General features: G+C 39.4%; 1 protein-coding gene across 1 annotated transcript; it reads right to left on the bottom strand.

Annotated features, from left to right (window-relative positions):
* Nucleotides 1–2,602: 2,602 nt before the first annotated feature.
* LOC144255028 (antigen WC1.1-like) lies at nucleotides 2,603–16,403 on the bottom strand. Its single transcript, XM_077799081.1, has 7 exons — nucleotides 16,322–16,403; nucleotides 13,492–13,812; nucleotides 6,518–6,826; nucleotides 6,110–6,427; nucleotides 4,410–4,502; nucleotides 2,657–2,968; nucleotides 2,603–2,613 (listed from the first exon to the last, which is right to left on the bottom strand). The coding sequence occupies exons 1-7, from the start codon at nucleotides 16,401–16,403 to the stop codon at nucleotides 2,603–2,605; spliced, it is 1,446 nt and encodes a 481-aa protein (XP_077655207.1).
* Between the last annotated feature and the right edge of the window lie 638 nt (nucleotides 16,404–17,041).

Raw genomic sequence — 17,041 nt, 5'->3', positions numbered from 1 at the left:
ACCTGGTGGACTCAAATGTTAAATATCCAGAAAAGAGATGTATGCATGCAAGTATTTTTGTCTGGGAGTAACTTTTGATGCACCTTTTGTTTTTCAATATATACATTATTATATTTTCCTTACTACTATGTATTTAATTTGTTTTTAAATTCTTTAAATGGACTTTTCTCTTCTCTCTCATTTTTTCTTTATATAAAATAGTTTTCTTCCTTTTTATTTCCCTTCTTCTCTTTGTATTTCTTCTGCAATATTCCTTCTTGATTTAATTTTCCTTTTATTAACTTCCTTTATTGTTAATTCAACATTTATTCTACCCCTTATCTATTGTTATTGATTTTTTAGTTTGTATCGAGTTTAATTGATTATCACTGTATTTTATGGTATTTTTATAGCTGGTTTATGTTTATATGGTAAATACTACTGTTATTCACTTACTTCTTTCTGATTTATAATGGTGATTTAGCCAAGTACCTCAAATATGTTGGTTGGTGCTTTGCCACTGAGCTGTATTTCCAACCACTAGAGTGAAGTTGTTCCTTAATGTAGCCATAAACTAGCCCTGCTCAAGCATTGGTGGATGTTATGGTTTTGATGTAAGGTGCCACCCGAAAGCTCCTATGAGACAATGCAAGAAGTTTTAGAGGAGAAATGATTGGATTATAAGACCCTTGACTCATCAGTGAATCAATCCCTGATGGGATTAACTGGGTGGTAATATTATTCTTGTCTTTGGCTGACAGAAGAGAACAAGGAGTTGAGTGTATTTGAAGGGGGAAGATTATAATGGGGCATCAAGCTGTCTAATCAGGTAATAACATGTGCAATCATGAGGAGAGTGGAAAACTGAAAAACTGATAAGGGAAAACATTGAGGATGAAATATCTGGAAAAAAAGCATCAATAATATGTGCCATAAGGAGAAGTAGCAATAGTCATAGAAGTGAATAATGCGATCACCATCTCAAGTGGGATAGTTAGTGATGGTCAAAAGTGTGGCCATACACGGAGGTGGGATATAAGAAGAATGCTTCAAAGGGAGAAATTCAGAAATGGAGAGGCCCGGATGTTATCTAAGTTGTGTTCAAGGATACTATCAGCACCAAGAACAGGCAAAAGAGGGGCCTGGGCAGACTGATACTGCAACCTTCCAGGATGAGGGGGTGTGACCAGGCTGAAGAGTGATACCAACAGAGTGGTGGCTGGTGCCAGCCACCTCATGGGCAAATTTCAAGTAGCTGGACATGGAAATAATGAAAAGAAATTGTTGAAAATGACAAAGGAAAGCAGGGATATTTTCATTCTAATATTTGGCCCAGAAGTATCCGTTGAAAGGGAAGCACAGGCTTCCAAATGATAATGAAATCATTATTTTCATAGGACAGCCAGGTTTTTATTAGAATATGAAAGTGAAGAGGGCATTATAGGTCTTAAGAAATTGGAAGACAATAGCTTCCAGTTTCCAACTCATCCATGGAAATTTTTTTGGGGGGGCGAGGGATGAAGTGGGCATGTTAGTTTGCAGTAGCATATGGATAAAGGCTCAGAGGAGGTAGTATCAACCAAGACTACTGAGACTGTGAGCAGATCAATTCAAGAGGAAAATAAGGGGTACCAGGCCCTTCATCTCATAGCACTTTCCCATGATGTGGCAGAGGAGAAGACTAACAAACAGCTTTTTAACAGAATTGTTATTTGGGCCATGCCTTGGAGAGGCCTCTAACTCTTCTTACCCATCCAGGTAATCAGGCATCACTCACCCACCCTCCTCCTGCTCTGCTTATGAAGGGGTTTATCAGTAACTCAAGGTCACCATGCTCCTCCCACCTCAGTATTTACACTGACCAAATGCTCTATTTTCTTCCTGTATTGGTCCTCTATTCCTTCTTTAGATTTCAACTTAAATACGATTTCCCTCTTCCTCAATGCACATATTTCCACAGCACCTTCCATGCCTTCATGATACTCAACTTTATGCGTGGTTGTGTAGTCAAGCTGGATTGAAAACTCCATTAGAGTAGGGGTGGTATTTTCTTCCTGTGTCTGTCTTCCTGCCTGGAATTAGGTTTCTACCTACAAATCACTCAATTATTTACCATGAAGAAACTAATCTGAGAGACTGTCTCACCAGTGTAGTGGATTCCAGAGTAAACAGCCCATTATATTAGATTCCCCAAGTTGCAACTCACTCAATTGAAAGTGTGAGTTAAATCAAGTGTTTACTCCTAACTTCAATTTCCTCATCTGAAATAAATGATCACCATGATACCTATCAAGCATTTTGTGTTGGTGGGAATAAAGTGATAGCTCATAGCAAGCAATGTGTATAACTGAGATTCAATCATTCACCCTCTAAAGAAATACAGATTGATTAATATAACTTAACATTGCATTAGTCAATTGCTTTGAAAGTTTATCAGTATAATTTCATGCTCCATATTTTTAGTTTAATCTCTATACTTTGCACATAAATTGCTATCATCAAGATTTCCACACATCTGCCTTTGAAACAGAATTGCAAGAGGTGGATCAAGTAATGTCTATCCAGTATTCATTTTGTAGACTTATTTCAACTCATCCATTATTTTTGAATATATAAAACTTTCCTAATAACAACCTGCAGGCATAAGACAAACACATAGAAATAGACAGTAGGTCACCTGTACATTTGATATGAGCTTCCTCCTCTGGAGAGCAAGATTGGTGTTTCCAGGGGTCAGAAGGACACTGCCAGAGAGAGGTATCAGTTTCCCGACAGTGGATTCCATCTACCCAGCGTGGTCTAGAACCTTCCCTGGAAGGAACCAAGAAATCCAGGGTCCCATTGTCCCCACAGTCAAGCTGTCTGCAGATCATGGACAAGGTCACAGGTTCCATGGGGCTGTGGCAGACACTGCCCCAGGTGTTGTAGAAAACCTCCAGCCACCCAGCACACTCCTGGTCCTCGCTCACCATCCTGAGGGCCAGGAACTCTGAAAGCAAGAGGAGGAAAACAGTGCATAGTGAGCATTCAACTCTCACTGCTGTTTTTTTCTTTATTTCTAAGTAGTGAGTGCTCATTGCTGACTGTCCTGGGAAATGCCCACTGGATGGAAGGCTGAAAGTTTTGTCCCTTTAATCTGTTTTACTGTTTCTACAACAATGTAATATTAGCAAATAAACAGAAAGGAATACTGACCTGGGGGCTCTGCAGGAAAGAAACTCTTTATCTCCAACCTGACAAAACATCTGACACACCCTAGAAAAGGAGGATGGACAGAAGGGTGGAAAAATAATGGAGCTCCAAATATGTGTGCTCTCTGATTCTCTGAGGGTGTGAATGTTTTACCTATTGTAAAAGGGCTTTGCAGGCATGATTAAGATAAGATCATTTCATGGATTATCAGGTGAATGCAATCTAATCATATCCTTAGACCTGTGCCCACAAAAGCAGATAATTCTTTCTGCCCCTTATCTTCGGGAGATGTGCACATGGAATGATGCTGTTGGTATGAAGAAGGAAGGGACCATGAGAAAAGAAATTCAGGCAACATCTATCTGCTGAAAAAGGCAAGAATAGGAGTCTTCCCAGAGCTTTTACTGTTGCAGCCCGCTCATGCCTTGTTTGTAGTGCAGACAGACCCAAGTCAGTCTTCTAAACTACACAGTGTAAGATGATAAATACGTTGTTTTGAGTTACTCTGTCTATGGTGACTTGTTATAGCATAAACATAAAACCAACTCAGTGGGTCAGGGTATTGTACCCATAGATCACAGAAGAGTGGTGACTGCTTTAAACGGACACTGAAGAGAATGACTGTGTCAGGGGACAGTGCTGAGAACGAAGGAGCAGAAGCTCAGTTGCTACAGCAGGAAATGAAAGCACCTCAACTTCTCCTCCCCTGGGGGGACAGGAACAGTGAGAGGAACTTTCTTCCCCTCTCCTTTGTCAGCAACTGCCCAATACCTGCCCGAGGGCTCAACACCATCCTGCAGAACCTCCCCTGCCCTCCCTTATCTGTGCACAGCGTGCAGAACACACCTGAGCAGATGACCCCAGCATCCTCCTTGTGACTGCAGTTGTGCTGTCCCCAGCCCTGGGAAGGGCACTGCCACACATGGGCCTCCTCTCCTGTGCAGTTCAGCTCATCCAGCCAGATGGGCCCTGATCCCTCTCCAAAGTGAGCAGAGATGGTGGCCTCCAGGGCCACTCCACAGCCCAGCTGTCTGCACACCACATGGGCATCACTCAGGTCTCAGCTGTCATCACAGATGGAGCCCCAGGAGCCCTGCTGCAGGATTTCCACTCTCCCTGCACAGTGACTGCCCCCATCCACCAGGCGGAGCTGTCTGCTGTCTGAGGAGAGACAGGGTCATGTCAGTGGGCATTTACACAGGGAATGGGGAGGCTCTGGTGCTGGGGTCCTTGCTCACCTGAGCAATTGGCAGTGTGTAGCTCTGAGGATGCAGAACCTGCTTGGTCTGACCAAGAGTAATTGCACTGGGGCAGCAGCTGGGTCTGGTTTCCTACAGAAGGGGATAGAAAGCAGAAAATTGAAATAAAGTACATAATAATCTAGTGATTATTATGAGGTGAAAACTGTAAAACAAAGGAGCATTAATTTGCTATCTTCAAAACTGATCTTCTAATGGAGATTTCTGCTTTTTAATATGTCAGATTTTGTTTTTGTTTTAAGCCCACCCCAGGAATAACTTTAGCAAAGTGGAATGTATAAGTGGTGCTTGAGAGTTTGCTTAGCTCCCAGAGAAGCTAAACTTTCAGAGTCAAGTTCAGAGAAAAGGAAAAACTAGAATTAGCTATTTTCACCTTTAGGCATTTTTCATTCAAAGGTAGAAGTTGAGACTCTGAAAATCTCAGCATGTTTGCCTGATTTCCCTGGGAATACACAAGTATAATTTAGGCTGGACAAAAGAGGTGGAACTCTGTTAAACATCTAGAAAACTTGTATCATATATTATGAACTGAAATTAATGTTTTTATTTGGATGATGTCAAATATCCAGTCATTTCAATCAGTTTTACTTAAGGTGAGCTCCCCTAAAATTAACTGCATTAAAGAAGAAAAATAGCTTTCTGAAAGATTCATGTGATGTGCATCTTGGCAGAGAAATGATAACAAAAATTCAATAAATATTTGAGAGTCCTGTGTAACTTTAAAAAGTCAGCAGGTAAAAAAAAGAAACCAATGGATGAGTCTAACAACACTGTAGATGAACACAAAATAGAATTAGTAAATGGAAGAACATGGGAAAATATAGAGTGAAGCACAGAAAGGATAGAAAATACAACAGGGAACTAAGAGACATGCTAGAAAACCTAATGTTCCAAATACTCTATAAGGTTCAGGTAACAATATATATTTTTTTAAAATTTATGGATCTTTTCAGCTATATGTGACAGAAGAGTCCATTTTGACATAATTATACAAGCGTGAAATACATTTTATTTTAGAGTTCCATTCTTATTGATATACATGATGGTGGGATTCAATGCAATGTTTTTATATGTGCACATGGGAAAATTATGTCATTTTCATTCCACTGTTCTTTTCCTATGCTTCTTCCTTTCCTCTACATCGAAATGTCTTAATCTACTACATTTTTATTCTGTCTCTCACTGCTTCCTCCCCTTATTGTGGGTTAGCTCTCACATATAAGAGAAAACATTTGACTTTTGGTTTGATAGTGCTAGAGTATATATCAGAAAATACATAAAGTGGGATGTTTAATACACCAAAAAGATAACATGGTGCATGATTTTACATAAATCTCAAAACTTGAAAAGATACTCTTTGGAGGGGAGGAGGGCACAGTGACTGGAGGGATGTGCAGGTGACTCTGGGGAGCTGCTGATGCTCTCTGATGGTCCAGGTTGAGAAATTTGACAGAGCTACCATTCACTGTTATACAGTGTTCTCTATAAATTGCAGTAAATAATAATACTTACTTAAAATCTATTCCTCTTAATACACCTTGACAGGGCCTGAAAGATGAATGATCATTGAGAAGAATCAAAGTTCACCACAGAATGTTTCCTTTCTGAAATCAGCTCTCCACACTGTCTGCTCTTAGAGACATGTCACTCTAGTACCAGTCAGCCCTGACCTCTCTTACCTGAGCAGACCACAGAGGCTGTGTTTCCAAGGGCACAGGCAGGAACACCCAGGGTAGTAACAGGGCAATTCCACAGGAAGGACTCAGACCCTGAGCAGTGAAATTGCTGTCTCCACATCTCATCTCCTCCATCCACAAAGTATGCTCCCTTTGGGGTAGAGATGGCCACCCCACAGCCCAGCTGACGGCAAACAACATTGGCATTGGCCATATTCCAGTGGGAGGCACAAAGTGTTCTCCAGCCTCCAGAGGTCTTCATCTCCACTTGTCCCTCACACTGAGAGCTGCCATTTTTCATGAGCCGAATATCTGTATATCCTGGTAGAAGACAGGGCTTTAGTAACATCCCACATTTTTCTTATCCTTATAGAGTGTGTGGGGAAGTTAAAGTCCTGATGTAAATCTCACCTGAGCAGACAACTTGCACAGCCCCTGTGTGGGGGCAGCTGCCTCCAGGACAGGGCACTCTGGGGCAGAACCAGAGCTCAGGCTCCTGTCCCTCACACTGGAACTCTTCAGCCCAGACCTGTTCACCAGGCTCTCTGAAGGGCAGGTTCCCTAAGACAGGTGCAGCCTTGCCACACCCCAGATCTGCACAGATGACCTGGGCCGTGGGAAATGTGAAATTCCCACCAGATACTGGAATCCATCCTTCTCCAGAATTCACTTCCACTCCCCCAGAGCAGTGTCCAGCTCCTCCATCCAAACGCACAAATCCTGTGGAAAAAATTAACCCACAAATGAGTATCTTGGCTTGGAATTGGAAGATAGTTGTCACAGGCAATGCTTGTGAGCCTTTCTTTTCCCAGGGTATGGGGAATGGGCTCAACAGTTGGTATCAGAATGGGAATTCCATGACAAGTGTGTGAGGACATTTTAGGAGGAGGCATTTAGAAGGTCAGTTCTGAATGACTGACTGAAGAAATGAATGTATATCTATATAACTGTTGTGTTTGTGTGTGTGCTGTATGATACATGTGTTTTTATTTTTTTTCTATGTGAACACATTATTCTTCATGTAAACAGATACCTGTGTGTTTCTCTGTATTCTGTCTCTGTCAGCTGACCTCATTTTTCATAGGATCTATATGTATCCAGTGGATTTGAACTCAAGTAGCAAAATGACTAGATTTAATTTTCACCATTTTATCCTAAAAAACTTTTACTTCACAAAAAATTCCAAATAAGTTAACATATGTTAATGAAGGAAAAAAATCGATATGTATAAAAAACTGACAATTTATATTTATTTGCCATTTAGGAATGAGGGAAGAGTCCACTAAATAGTGTAAAATAAAAATAAAAATAAAAAGTGTAAGACTGAGATAAATCCAGGTTATTTTGACTAAAATAAGAAGGGTTCTTATATCATACTTCCTTGTACAGAAGATAGAGAGTTTAAAAGGAGCATCAGAAGAACAAAAGAAGAAGAAAAAGAAGAATAAGAAGAAGAGCAGGAAAATGAAAAGGAGGACGAAGAAGAAATAAAGAGATTTGAGCTTTTTTGACTTTTTGTTTTATTTTGTGTTGAGGTATTATTTTGTTATTGATAAGGGAAATTGGGAGAAGCCATTAGTTATCTATTGAAGCACATCAGGAAGTGATTTTAAGTATGGGTTCAGACCTTTGGCCAGCATCTGGCCACAGATAAGGAAAAGTAATGTAACACTAGGTTTATGTATGAATTTCAGCAAGAAATCCTTGCTGAAGAGAATAACATGATCAGTGATTATTTTTACAAAGAAATCCTTCAAGATGGAATGGATATCTAAAGCATTAATCTACTTCATTACAAATTTTACTTAAAGCATTATAATTAGAATACTCTCATTTCTCTCTGGAGCTGATGTATTAACCTCAAGTGTGGATTTGTGACCTTGTGACTACAAGGTCTATTTAATTTATATCAGTATCACAGAGGAGTGATGACAATGTACCTTACTTGGAAAGTCACAGTGAAAATACAAAATTTCAAACTGAAATCACTATGCTTTGGGATGTAATGTTTTAAAGAGGGTGAGACCTCTGCAGGGCTGATAAAAATCAGCTCTCAATATTGTTGTCCAGTGACAGGCACAATAAAGATCAGTTTCCAGAACAGAAACCATCGCTGTAGGCTCTGCCTGTGGGTGCATCCAGGTCTTTTCCTCTGTGGATTCTGGTTTCCACTCAGTTACATCTCCACACTAGGGATTAACATCACCACCACCACCACTACCATGAGTTGTGCATGACTGATTGTATTTCTGGCTGAATTAGATACACAAATTTATCTGCAGAAACATTAATTCTTTTCCATTTTCTTGTTTTTTCATCATATATGGTATATTTCTAGCTCCCAAGATATAGAATGTCTCCACTGAGGTAGAACAACGTCACTTTTGAGTTCTATCTGAGAGAATTCAGTGGAATATCTGATTGCAGTGTCCTCCAGTTGAAATAGTCTATTGTAATAGCAAACCTTCACCCAATGCAGATTTCTCCTTTGCTCTTCTACTCTTTACAGATCAGCAACAGCTCATCTAGCTGTAGCCTGAGAGGGTGAAGAGTCAAATTGATAAAGAACATGTACTCAGAGAATCAAGTGAGCACCTGTTGTTGTGCTGAACATTGACCCTGAAGTGTTCAGAGGGAAGTCTTATTGCAAACTCAACAGTATTTTTAGTCATCTTTAATACTATATCTATCTTTTGTTATTTTCTAGGCATTTTAAATGAAATAATGTACACCCAGAATACTTGATTTAGAAATTAGAGTCAGCCACCATCTACACAGAGATGATCCTCACTTGTTATTCTCAGGTTTTGCCTTACTCTGTTGTATTTAATCAAATATAAATAGAACAGTCAATGTGTGGTTTAGGTGCAGGTATACATTGTTCTATAAATCCAGATCCCCTGATTCCATAGGTAAGTATTACAATGGTCTACATAGTTCTTTAGCTTAGTAGGCATTTCTTATATCCTAGTGGTTTAGAAATCCTCATTAGTTTTATTTGTAAAAATACACGTCAGTTTTGGTAATATGTCAGTGGTGTAAAGGATTTTGGAGGTAAAAAATGATTTCCCTTTCCCATCTGCATTGTTGAGGTAAATTGTACCACCATTTTATTATCTACATTTCTGTTCATCTGTCTTGCTTATTAAATACATATTCTCAAATAAAACTAAGGTGTGCCAGGTGTGGTGGCATATGCCTGTAATTCCAGTAGTTCAGGAGGCTGAGACAGGAGGATATCGAGTTCAAAGCCAGCCTCAGCAACAGTAGAGCATTAAGCACTCAGTGAGACTCTGTCTCTAAATAAGATGTGAAAAAGGGCTGGGGATGTGGCTCAGTATGTAAGCTCCCCTGAGTTCAATCTCTGGTACCCAAAAAACAAAACAAAACAAAAAAAACTTAGGTGCCATATTGAACCTGTTACCTCAGTCTGAATGATCTAGAGTTACAAAATCTCAGAGGTCTTGATGTTGAGGTTGGTTCATCTGTGCGTCTAGTGCATGAACACATAATTAACAATTATTCAGAGTAGAACTCTTCTTGAATCATTAGGGATAACTGTATGAAGGTCTGAACATTATTGAAGAGGTAGAATTTACCCAGAATGGTCATTTTCAAGTCACTTGAAAGAAATTGCATGTGTCTCTCCCTCTGAGTTATAAACAGCCATTTTTTTCCCCAGAACATTCTTCTTTGAATATTTAGGCATAATGTGAAGCAAACTACTACCTGAGGCTTTTTTTGAAACATGAAAATTAAATATAATATTCAATGTTGTGTGTATAAGACTCATTTATGTATCCACCTGCTTCCTTGTCCTTTACTCCACAATTCTACTATTCTGTTTAGGGCATAGCACTGTGTCACCTGAGTATATGAGAATGTCTCCATCTGTCAATGTATTTGGTCCATAAAGGTCAGGTATCCTCCTCAGAGACAAAACTTTCCCTGCACCATTGAGATTCCCAGTCTCCTTTGAAAGCCAAAAGTGGCAGCATGACTTGTCCCTCAAGGTACAGCAAGGGACAAGAAGAGTGGTCACTGGAGGCCCAGTATGTTTTAAAATGCCTCTGGCTGAGATAGTGTAAAAATGGGGCAGAGAGGACTTCAAGGATGACACAATCTAAACTTTCTTCACAGACTTGATGTAGGAAACAGGTATATAAAGGAAAATTTGAGAGTTTTCTTCCATGTTTTCTTATTCAAAGCATATACAAAAACTTGCTATGTTCTAGATTTTTTTTTTGGTTCTTGATATGTATGTTTCATGGAACCAATATTATTATCTTTGTGGAGCTTCACATCTAGAAATCTAGTGAGGACAAATAGTTTCAAGCCATTTGAAAAATTTGTGAGACCTCAGTGTAAAAAAGAAGGAAAAATTCCATCTGCAGAAGTGTATTGAATCACTCGAGTCATTTTTACTGGAGTAAATTAAAAATTGCACTCAGATATATTCTTGTCAGATATTTTGCTACATAAAAGTAGCAAACTTTCTTAAAAGTAGTAAGTTTCTTAAAAATGTGTCATCCATTGGACCTTTTCTTCCCCCATTATGACCTCAATGCTACAATTTTAAGCCAAATTTGCAACCCATTCTTCTCCTTTTGTACAGATAAGATGTACAGGATTCACATAAATGTAAACAGATTCCCCACTTTACACCCAGGGTCTTAAGTGCTGCTCAGATAATCCTTATTGTGCTCTTTGTCACCCTTCTGTTGCCATCCACCAGATACTGTAAGCTTCCTCTATCTTCAAAAAATTCAGTTTGTCTCCTTGTTCCATTGTTATCAAATTTACTCCTAATGCACTTTTCTTGTATCATTGAATCCATCAGATATAAACTATATAATTTTTCCTTGTATCTTCTCATTTTCCTCCTTTTTTTCCCTTAAATTTATTTGAACTGAGACCTAAAACCACAAATAGTGTACATTTTAAAGGGCAAATAGTTGTGCTGGTGTATGTATACATTGTGTTATTTTTGTCTCCTCACACACTTCATTCCTTTTTGTTGAAAATTTCCAAATGGTTTCTTATGACTTTCTTAAAAATGTGGTTTATTATTGTTTTCTATAGTCACCCTACTGTGCAGTGGTGGATCAGAATTTCTTATTCCTATCTATGAAAAACTGCTTATTCATTTGTTAATCTCTAGCCTTCCATTTTCATCTCCTGCACTCTCTCCATCTGTGGTAATCACAATTCCATTGTCATATAGTGAGATTATAAGGCACTATTTTTTCTTTGCCTGACTTATTTCACTTAATCTAACCAGGCCAATGCATGCTATAGTAAATGAAAGGATATCAGTCACTTTTTGCCTAAAGACTATAACATTGTGTAAGTTTACTTCAATTTATTTATCCATTTTTCAGTTGACTGACGCTTAGATCAATTCCATTTCTTAGCTACTGTCAGTAGTGCTGCCATAAGAATGGAAGTACAGATGTCTCTTCAACATCCTATTTTATTTCCTTTGGATATATGCTCAGTATTGGATTGCTATGTCATATGGTAATTTTTTTTTGTGGGGGCCACTGTTTGATATGTCTTTGCATTTCCTTTTTCTGTAATGGATAGTTTTGCTGTGTTCTGTGTTTTTGTTTGGCAAGTTTTTCTTTCAGCTCTATGATAATCTCCTGGCACTCACTTCTGACCTATATGTTTACTGTTGAGAAGCCTGCCATCAGGTGAATTAGGATACCCTTATGTGTGGTTTGTTTCTTTTCTCTTGATTCCTTGAGACTCTTTATCTTTCCCCTTTGAGAGCTGTATTATAATGTGTAAAGAGCCCAATGTTCCAGGTCAAATCTGGGTTCCCAACTACGTTTTCACCCCCAAGCAGAGACTTAACTCTCTTCTTTCTCCATAGTGTGCCATCTGGGGCTTTGGGGAGAAATGATGAGGGTGATCCTGTGGCCACCTGCTGACATGCTATTGTACAACCCAAGAAAATAGCCTTGTAGGCCAACACAGAAATGGGAAGTCACCAAGGCCCTCAATGCTATGAGCTGCCTATTGCTAAGATGGACTCAAGGTCTAAGACAAGTGACACAGGCTCTTCTTGAGTATGTCCCACCAGCACACAGATCTTGCTCTCTCTATGATGGCTGTCCTATATTTGAGGGCTCTAATTCCTGCTGAGTATCACCATAGTGGTCTTGGCACTGAGCTCCAAGGCAAAGTCCTATGCTATCCCTGTGCCCTGCTCCTTAGCCAAGGCAGCTTGGAGGAGTGTGGTGAAGACTGTCTCTTTGCTGCCTGAATAAACACAGTTCCAGGTTCTCAGTCTGAGGGCACTAGTTTGTATAGCAACCAGTGCTATTAGACTCTACAGGGCACCAGGTTTCAATCTGGCAGACCTTGTCCTGGGTTTTAAGTCCAAAGCCTAAGCTTTATTTCTTTTCCATTCCCCAGAAAGGATGCATCTCTCTTCATGCTGGGCTGCTTGAGGTTGGAAACTTTTAATCTTCCTCCCTCTTGAATATCTCCTTTCTTTTTAATATACTAAAAACAAGCACTCACCTGGTTTATTGTCTCTTATCAAGCTAGTTTGGTATGTGAATAGCAGTTAAGTAGTGTATTTGTGGGAGAACACTGAATAAATATCTTGGTCCTAAATTACATGTTCTCTTACCATAATAAACATGCATTGATATTTTATGGCATTCAACATTAGCCAGGACTGGGTTATATTAACCTTCCTAAGTATGAGTTTATATAGATGTTGCTTTGAAAAGTAAATGTAGAGAATCTACTGTAGTAATGATGGAAGGAAAACCTGTGATTCAGGGTATTTCATTCACAGTTCTCTGGCCCTTCCTGCCAATGTGCTAAGAATTCTTATGTCTGAATTTGGAAAGGAGAATTGCAACTTTCCAGTAATTCAAAATTCTCATGTGAGGTGTTTAATCCCATTCCTGTGCCCATACTCCTACTGACTCAGTGCAAAATTATCTTTGGCTATGCATACTATATTTATAAACGAGTATAAATACTCATTTCAATAGGGAAAAGTAAAGCCTCATTCTTGTATGCCTTTGGAGAAGTGCTGCAAACAGATAATATGTGGTAATTTATATTTAATCCTAAAAATAGTAAATTAGAAAAACAAAATTATGAAGATTGATTGTAAGTGGAATCATCCTACTATAAACATATCTTGTCAAGAAAGAAAGTTGAGAAAGGAAATGACAATATTTGAAGTTTTTAAGAGGGGAAACAAATGAAGCCCATCATCCCCAGCTATTTGAAACATTCGGCATCTATAAAAGAACCTCTCTGTTCACTATGGACCATCCAGGTATTACTCCCACAAGAGTTAGACACACTTTTCCTTAGATCTTTTCATCATCCAATACAGTATGGAATTCAATGGCCATTATCTGAGCAGATGACACCTGCATCCCACTTGTGTGTGCAGTAGTGTTGCCCCCAGCCCAGAGAAGGGCACTTCCACACATGAGACTCCTCTCCTAAGCATGTCAGTTGCTCCAGCCAGATGCGCCCAGATCCCTCCCCGAAGAATGCCTCATGCACGGCATTGAGGGCCTCACCACAGCCCATTTGTCTGCACACCACGTGGGCATCACTCAGGTCCCAGTTGTAGTCACACACAGTGCCCCAGGAATGCTGGTGAAGGATCTCCACTCTGCCTGCACAGCGACTGCCCCCGTCCACCAGGCGGAGCTGTGGAGTGTCTGAGGAGAAAGAATCATGTCAATAGTTGCATTTACAAAGAGAATGAGAAGTGTTCTCTTGTTATGTTCTACTCACTCCCACCAACTAAGCTTACAGAATGCAGAGTTTGCAGGGTAAGACATGGAGTTGTTACACCAGGGCAGCAGCTAAGTCTCAGTTCTTACCAAAACAAGTAGGAAAATTAATTGTGTAAACAAATGGAATTAAACTCATTGTAATCTAGTAATTATCTTAGGTAGAAGTTATGTAGGTCCTATAAGAGTTAAACTTGTTATTGGTAGAGTTCTTCATAAGGTGATGAGACATTTCTAGAAATGTCAAGATTCCTTCCTTGAGTAGTTGAAAGTTACTTTTTTTCTGAATGATTTCTAAGATTCAGTGTAATATACCAGCATATGAAATTATTTCTTAAAAAGCATGCATGCTCGAGTGTCAATGGTTTGAGATTTAGAAGAATGACAGCACAGGAGATGGAGTAAGGAATGGGAATGAGATCATCAGAAGTCTTAGGTGACAGCTATGAATCCATAAAAAAAGGAATTACCTAGGTATTAAGACTGACAAATGAATGGATCACAAGGAAGACCATGGTTTACCTCAAAATATTTCACTAATGATGCTAGATTTCAGAGTTTAGATCTGAATATTTTATTTCAAATCTGTGTTCACTTTAGGTAGATTGAGGAAATCTCCCCAAAAAAGATGATTTCAAATGCTGACATTGCTTAGATGCTGCTAGGAATCATAGAATGTTACTTTTCCCCAAAAATAAATGAAATAATTGCTTGGATTTTCTGTAAGTAGTTGTTATTATTAAAAAATAGGAGTTCTTAATGAGGGAGGCAAATAGCAGAATAGATTTACATTTGTTGTGACTCTGAGAATGAAAAGAGTCAGGGAACACAGGGGAAACTATTCTGAGAAGAGAAAGAGAGGACTTTAAACTCATTAAAGAAATAATGTGAATTCTAAATAACTCAGAGAAACATTAATATATCCCAGAGAAAAGTGCAAAGCAATTTACAAGTTCAACTTCAGCTGCCTGGTGAGGGGGCAACCTGTAAGCATAAGGTAATCTGGAGAGTGCAGACAACACAGATGGTGTCAGCAGAGCAGCAGTCTTAGATATGGGAGAAATACAAGGTTCTTGTAAATGTTAGATTAAGTTTGGGGAATTGTTCTGAGAGGAACTCCTCCTGCACAACAACAGAGCTTTAGAAAAATTCATGACAATGCTCAGCGAGCTCTCACAGTGCTATAACCAGAAGCTATCTTGAGAAGTATCCTATTGTAGGGGAAACTCTGTGCTGGGATTAGAAAATACCAACCAATCAATTCAGGATCCCTGGGTCACCTTGCTACAGTGATGGGGTAGAAAATGTTAGCCCTCTACAGTCTCAGATAGGGACAGTGCCTGTTGCAAAAATACTGAGAGGATTGAGTGGCAGAGAAGGGCCTAGAAGCCTCATTAGGATGTGGTCCTTCGCTCTGTGAAGAAGAGTGATTCCATTCACATGTGCTTACACATAGTGCAGAGAGCTCAGAGAACACATCTGATGATTCACCCCATTCCCATATCCCCTCTCCAGGGTGGAACTCAGTGGTTTGATTGCTTATATCACTTTTCACAGGCATTCAAAGATTCACCATGACTAGGACACTTCCATAAGCAATGACTAGAGGCCTCTGGAAGAAGTGTGTGCCCAACAGTGGGATGCACAAAAGCATTGAAGGAAGGGCTTGTGGTGAGCCTGACTTTTGCAATGATTCCAGATTTGCAAACAAAATCCCTCCAGTGTGATTATGGCCTGCCCCATCAATATTACCCTCCATGGCAGGAAATGAGGAACACAGTGAAGCCAGCATATCACACCAAATCCCAGGACATTTGATGGAAAGAGAGAGAAACTACAATTGGTTTCTTTTGCAGGCCACTAACCCCACATATCTGGTGCATTTAACTGTTAGATCACCTGGAAAGAGGTGTCTCCAGTATAAATATTTTATCTAGGAAGAATTTTTAACATGTTTTATATTATTGATGCCTTATTATATTTTATTTCTATTTAATTAATTAATATTTAAAAATTCTTTAGAGGGCTATTCTTTTTTCTTTCTCATTTTTCCATTTCTTTGTATATTTTTTTTCATTGTTTTATTTCCATCTTTCTCCCTATCTATATTCCTTCTGTAATTTTCCTTCTTGAATTAATTTTTCTTTGATTAACTTTTGACTTTCTTATTAATTTACTTTTCTTCTTATCTATGGTTGCTATTTTAGTTGTTGTTGAGTGTAGCTGATTATTAGTGAATTTATGTACCTTGTTTATTTTATGTTGTCATTGCTGTTGTTTGTTGTCTTCTTTCTGAGTCTTTATGATGACCACATATGATCATATATAAAAACACACTTCAAGACCAGAGGAGGAAGCCCGGCTCCAAGCCAGACCAGACAGAGGGAGGAAGCCCAGCTCAAAGCCAGTCTGGGGGAAGAAGCCTGGTACCAACCCAGACCGGGGGAGGAAGGCCGGCACCAAACCAGAGGAGGAAGCCTGGCCCCGCCTTGCTCGCTAGTCTGGAGGTAGCCCATCGACCCTTAAAACCCATCAAAGGGGGCGTGGCTACCAGAACGGTTCTGTGGCTGATCCAGGTACCCGGTTTCCAAGTCCTCTAGCCTTAGCTGCAATAACTCAAAATATTTCTCATAAGCTTTTGGGGGGTGTAGCTATCAACGCAAAACAACAACTGTACAGGCACCTGGTTTCCACCTCAGAGACTAGAGTAGGGAGGATACAGATGGAAGCTCATGTCCTTTCACACTGGCTATATCCACCACCCTGAATAGAGAGGCTCAAGCTAGGAATAGACAACGGCCACCTACTGGAAGAAAGGAAAACAGAGTTCTGAGAGACTTTTTTTTTCTCTCTTTCCTTCTCTCTCCTTCACAATCTCAACATATGTGAAACCAAGGTCTGTGCATGAACAAACAAATAACCAAAATAATATAATATAGAGGAATTGCATATGCCCCACCTTCCCCCCATTTTTCTCCCTTTTTTCTTTCTTACTTTCTTTTTCCTTCTTTTTTCTCTTTTCTTCCTTTTTTTTATTCTTACTCCCTCTATCCCACTTTCAACCCACTAACTACTTTTACTATCTATATGTAGCGTAACTATCTAAATACAGATAGGAGGTTGAATCTATCTATTCATTCTTCCATAAATTACC

Source organism: Urocitellus parryii, chromosome 5 (assembly GCF_045843805.1).
Source record: "Urocitellus parryii isolate mUroPar1 chromosome 5, mUroPar1.hap1, whole genome shotgun sequence".
Classification (NCBI taxonomy): Eukaryota; Metazoa; Chordata; class Mammalia; order Rodentia; family Sciuridae; genus Urocitellus; species Urocitellus parryii.
The sequence above is the reverse complement of the archived record's forward strand: the minus strand, read 5'-3'. Positions and strand labels throughout refer to the sequence as shown.

Excerpts from the sequence above, each read along its gene's own strand:
- LOC144255028 (XM_077799081.1), bottom strand. The coding sequence starts at position 16,403 with ATGGGCTACCTCCAGACTAGCGAGCAAGGCGGGGCCAGGCTTCCTCCT. Across the intron at positions 13,813-16,321 it reads GCCTTCCTCCCCCGGTCTGG|ACACTCCACAGCTCCGCCTG; the intron begins GTTGGTACCAGG and ends CTTTCTCCTCAG. Across the intron at positions 4,503-6,109 it reads AGCCTCTGTGGTCTGCTCAG|GAAACCAGACCCAGCTGCTG; the intron begins GTAAGAGAGGTC and ends CCCCTTCTGTAG.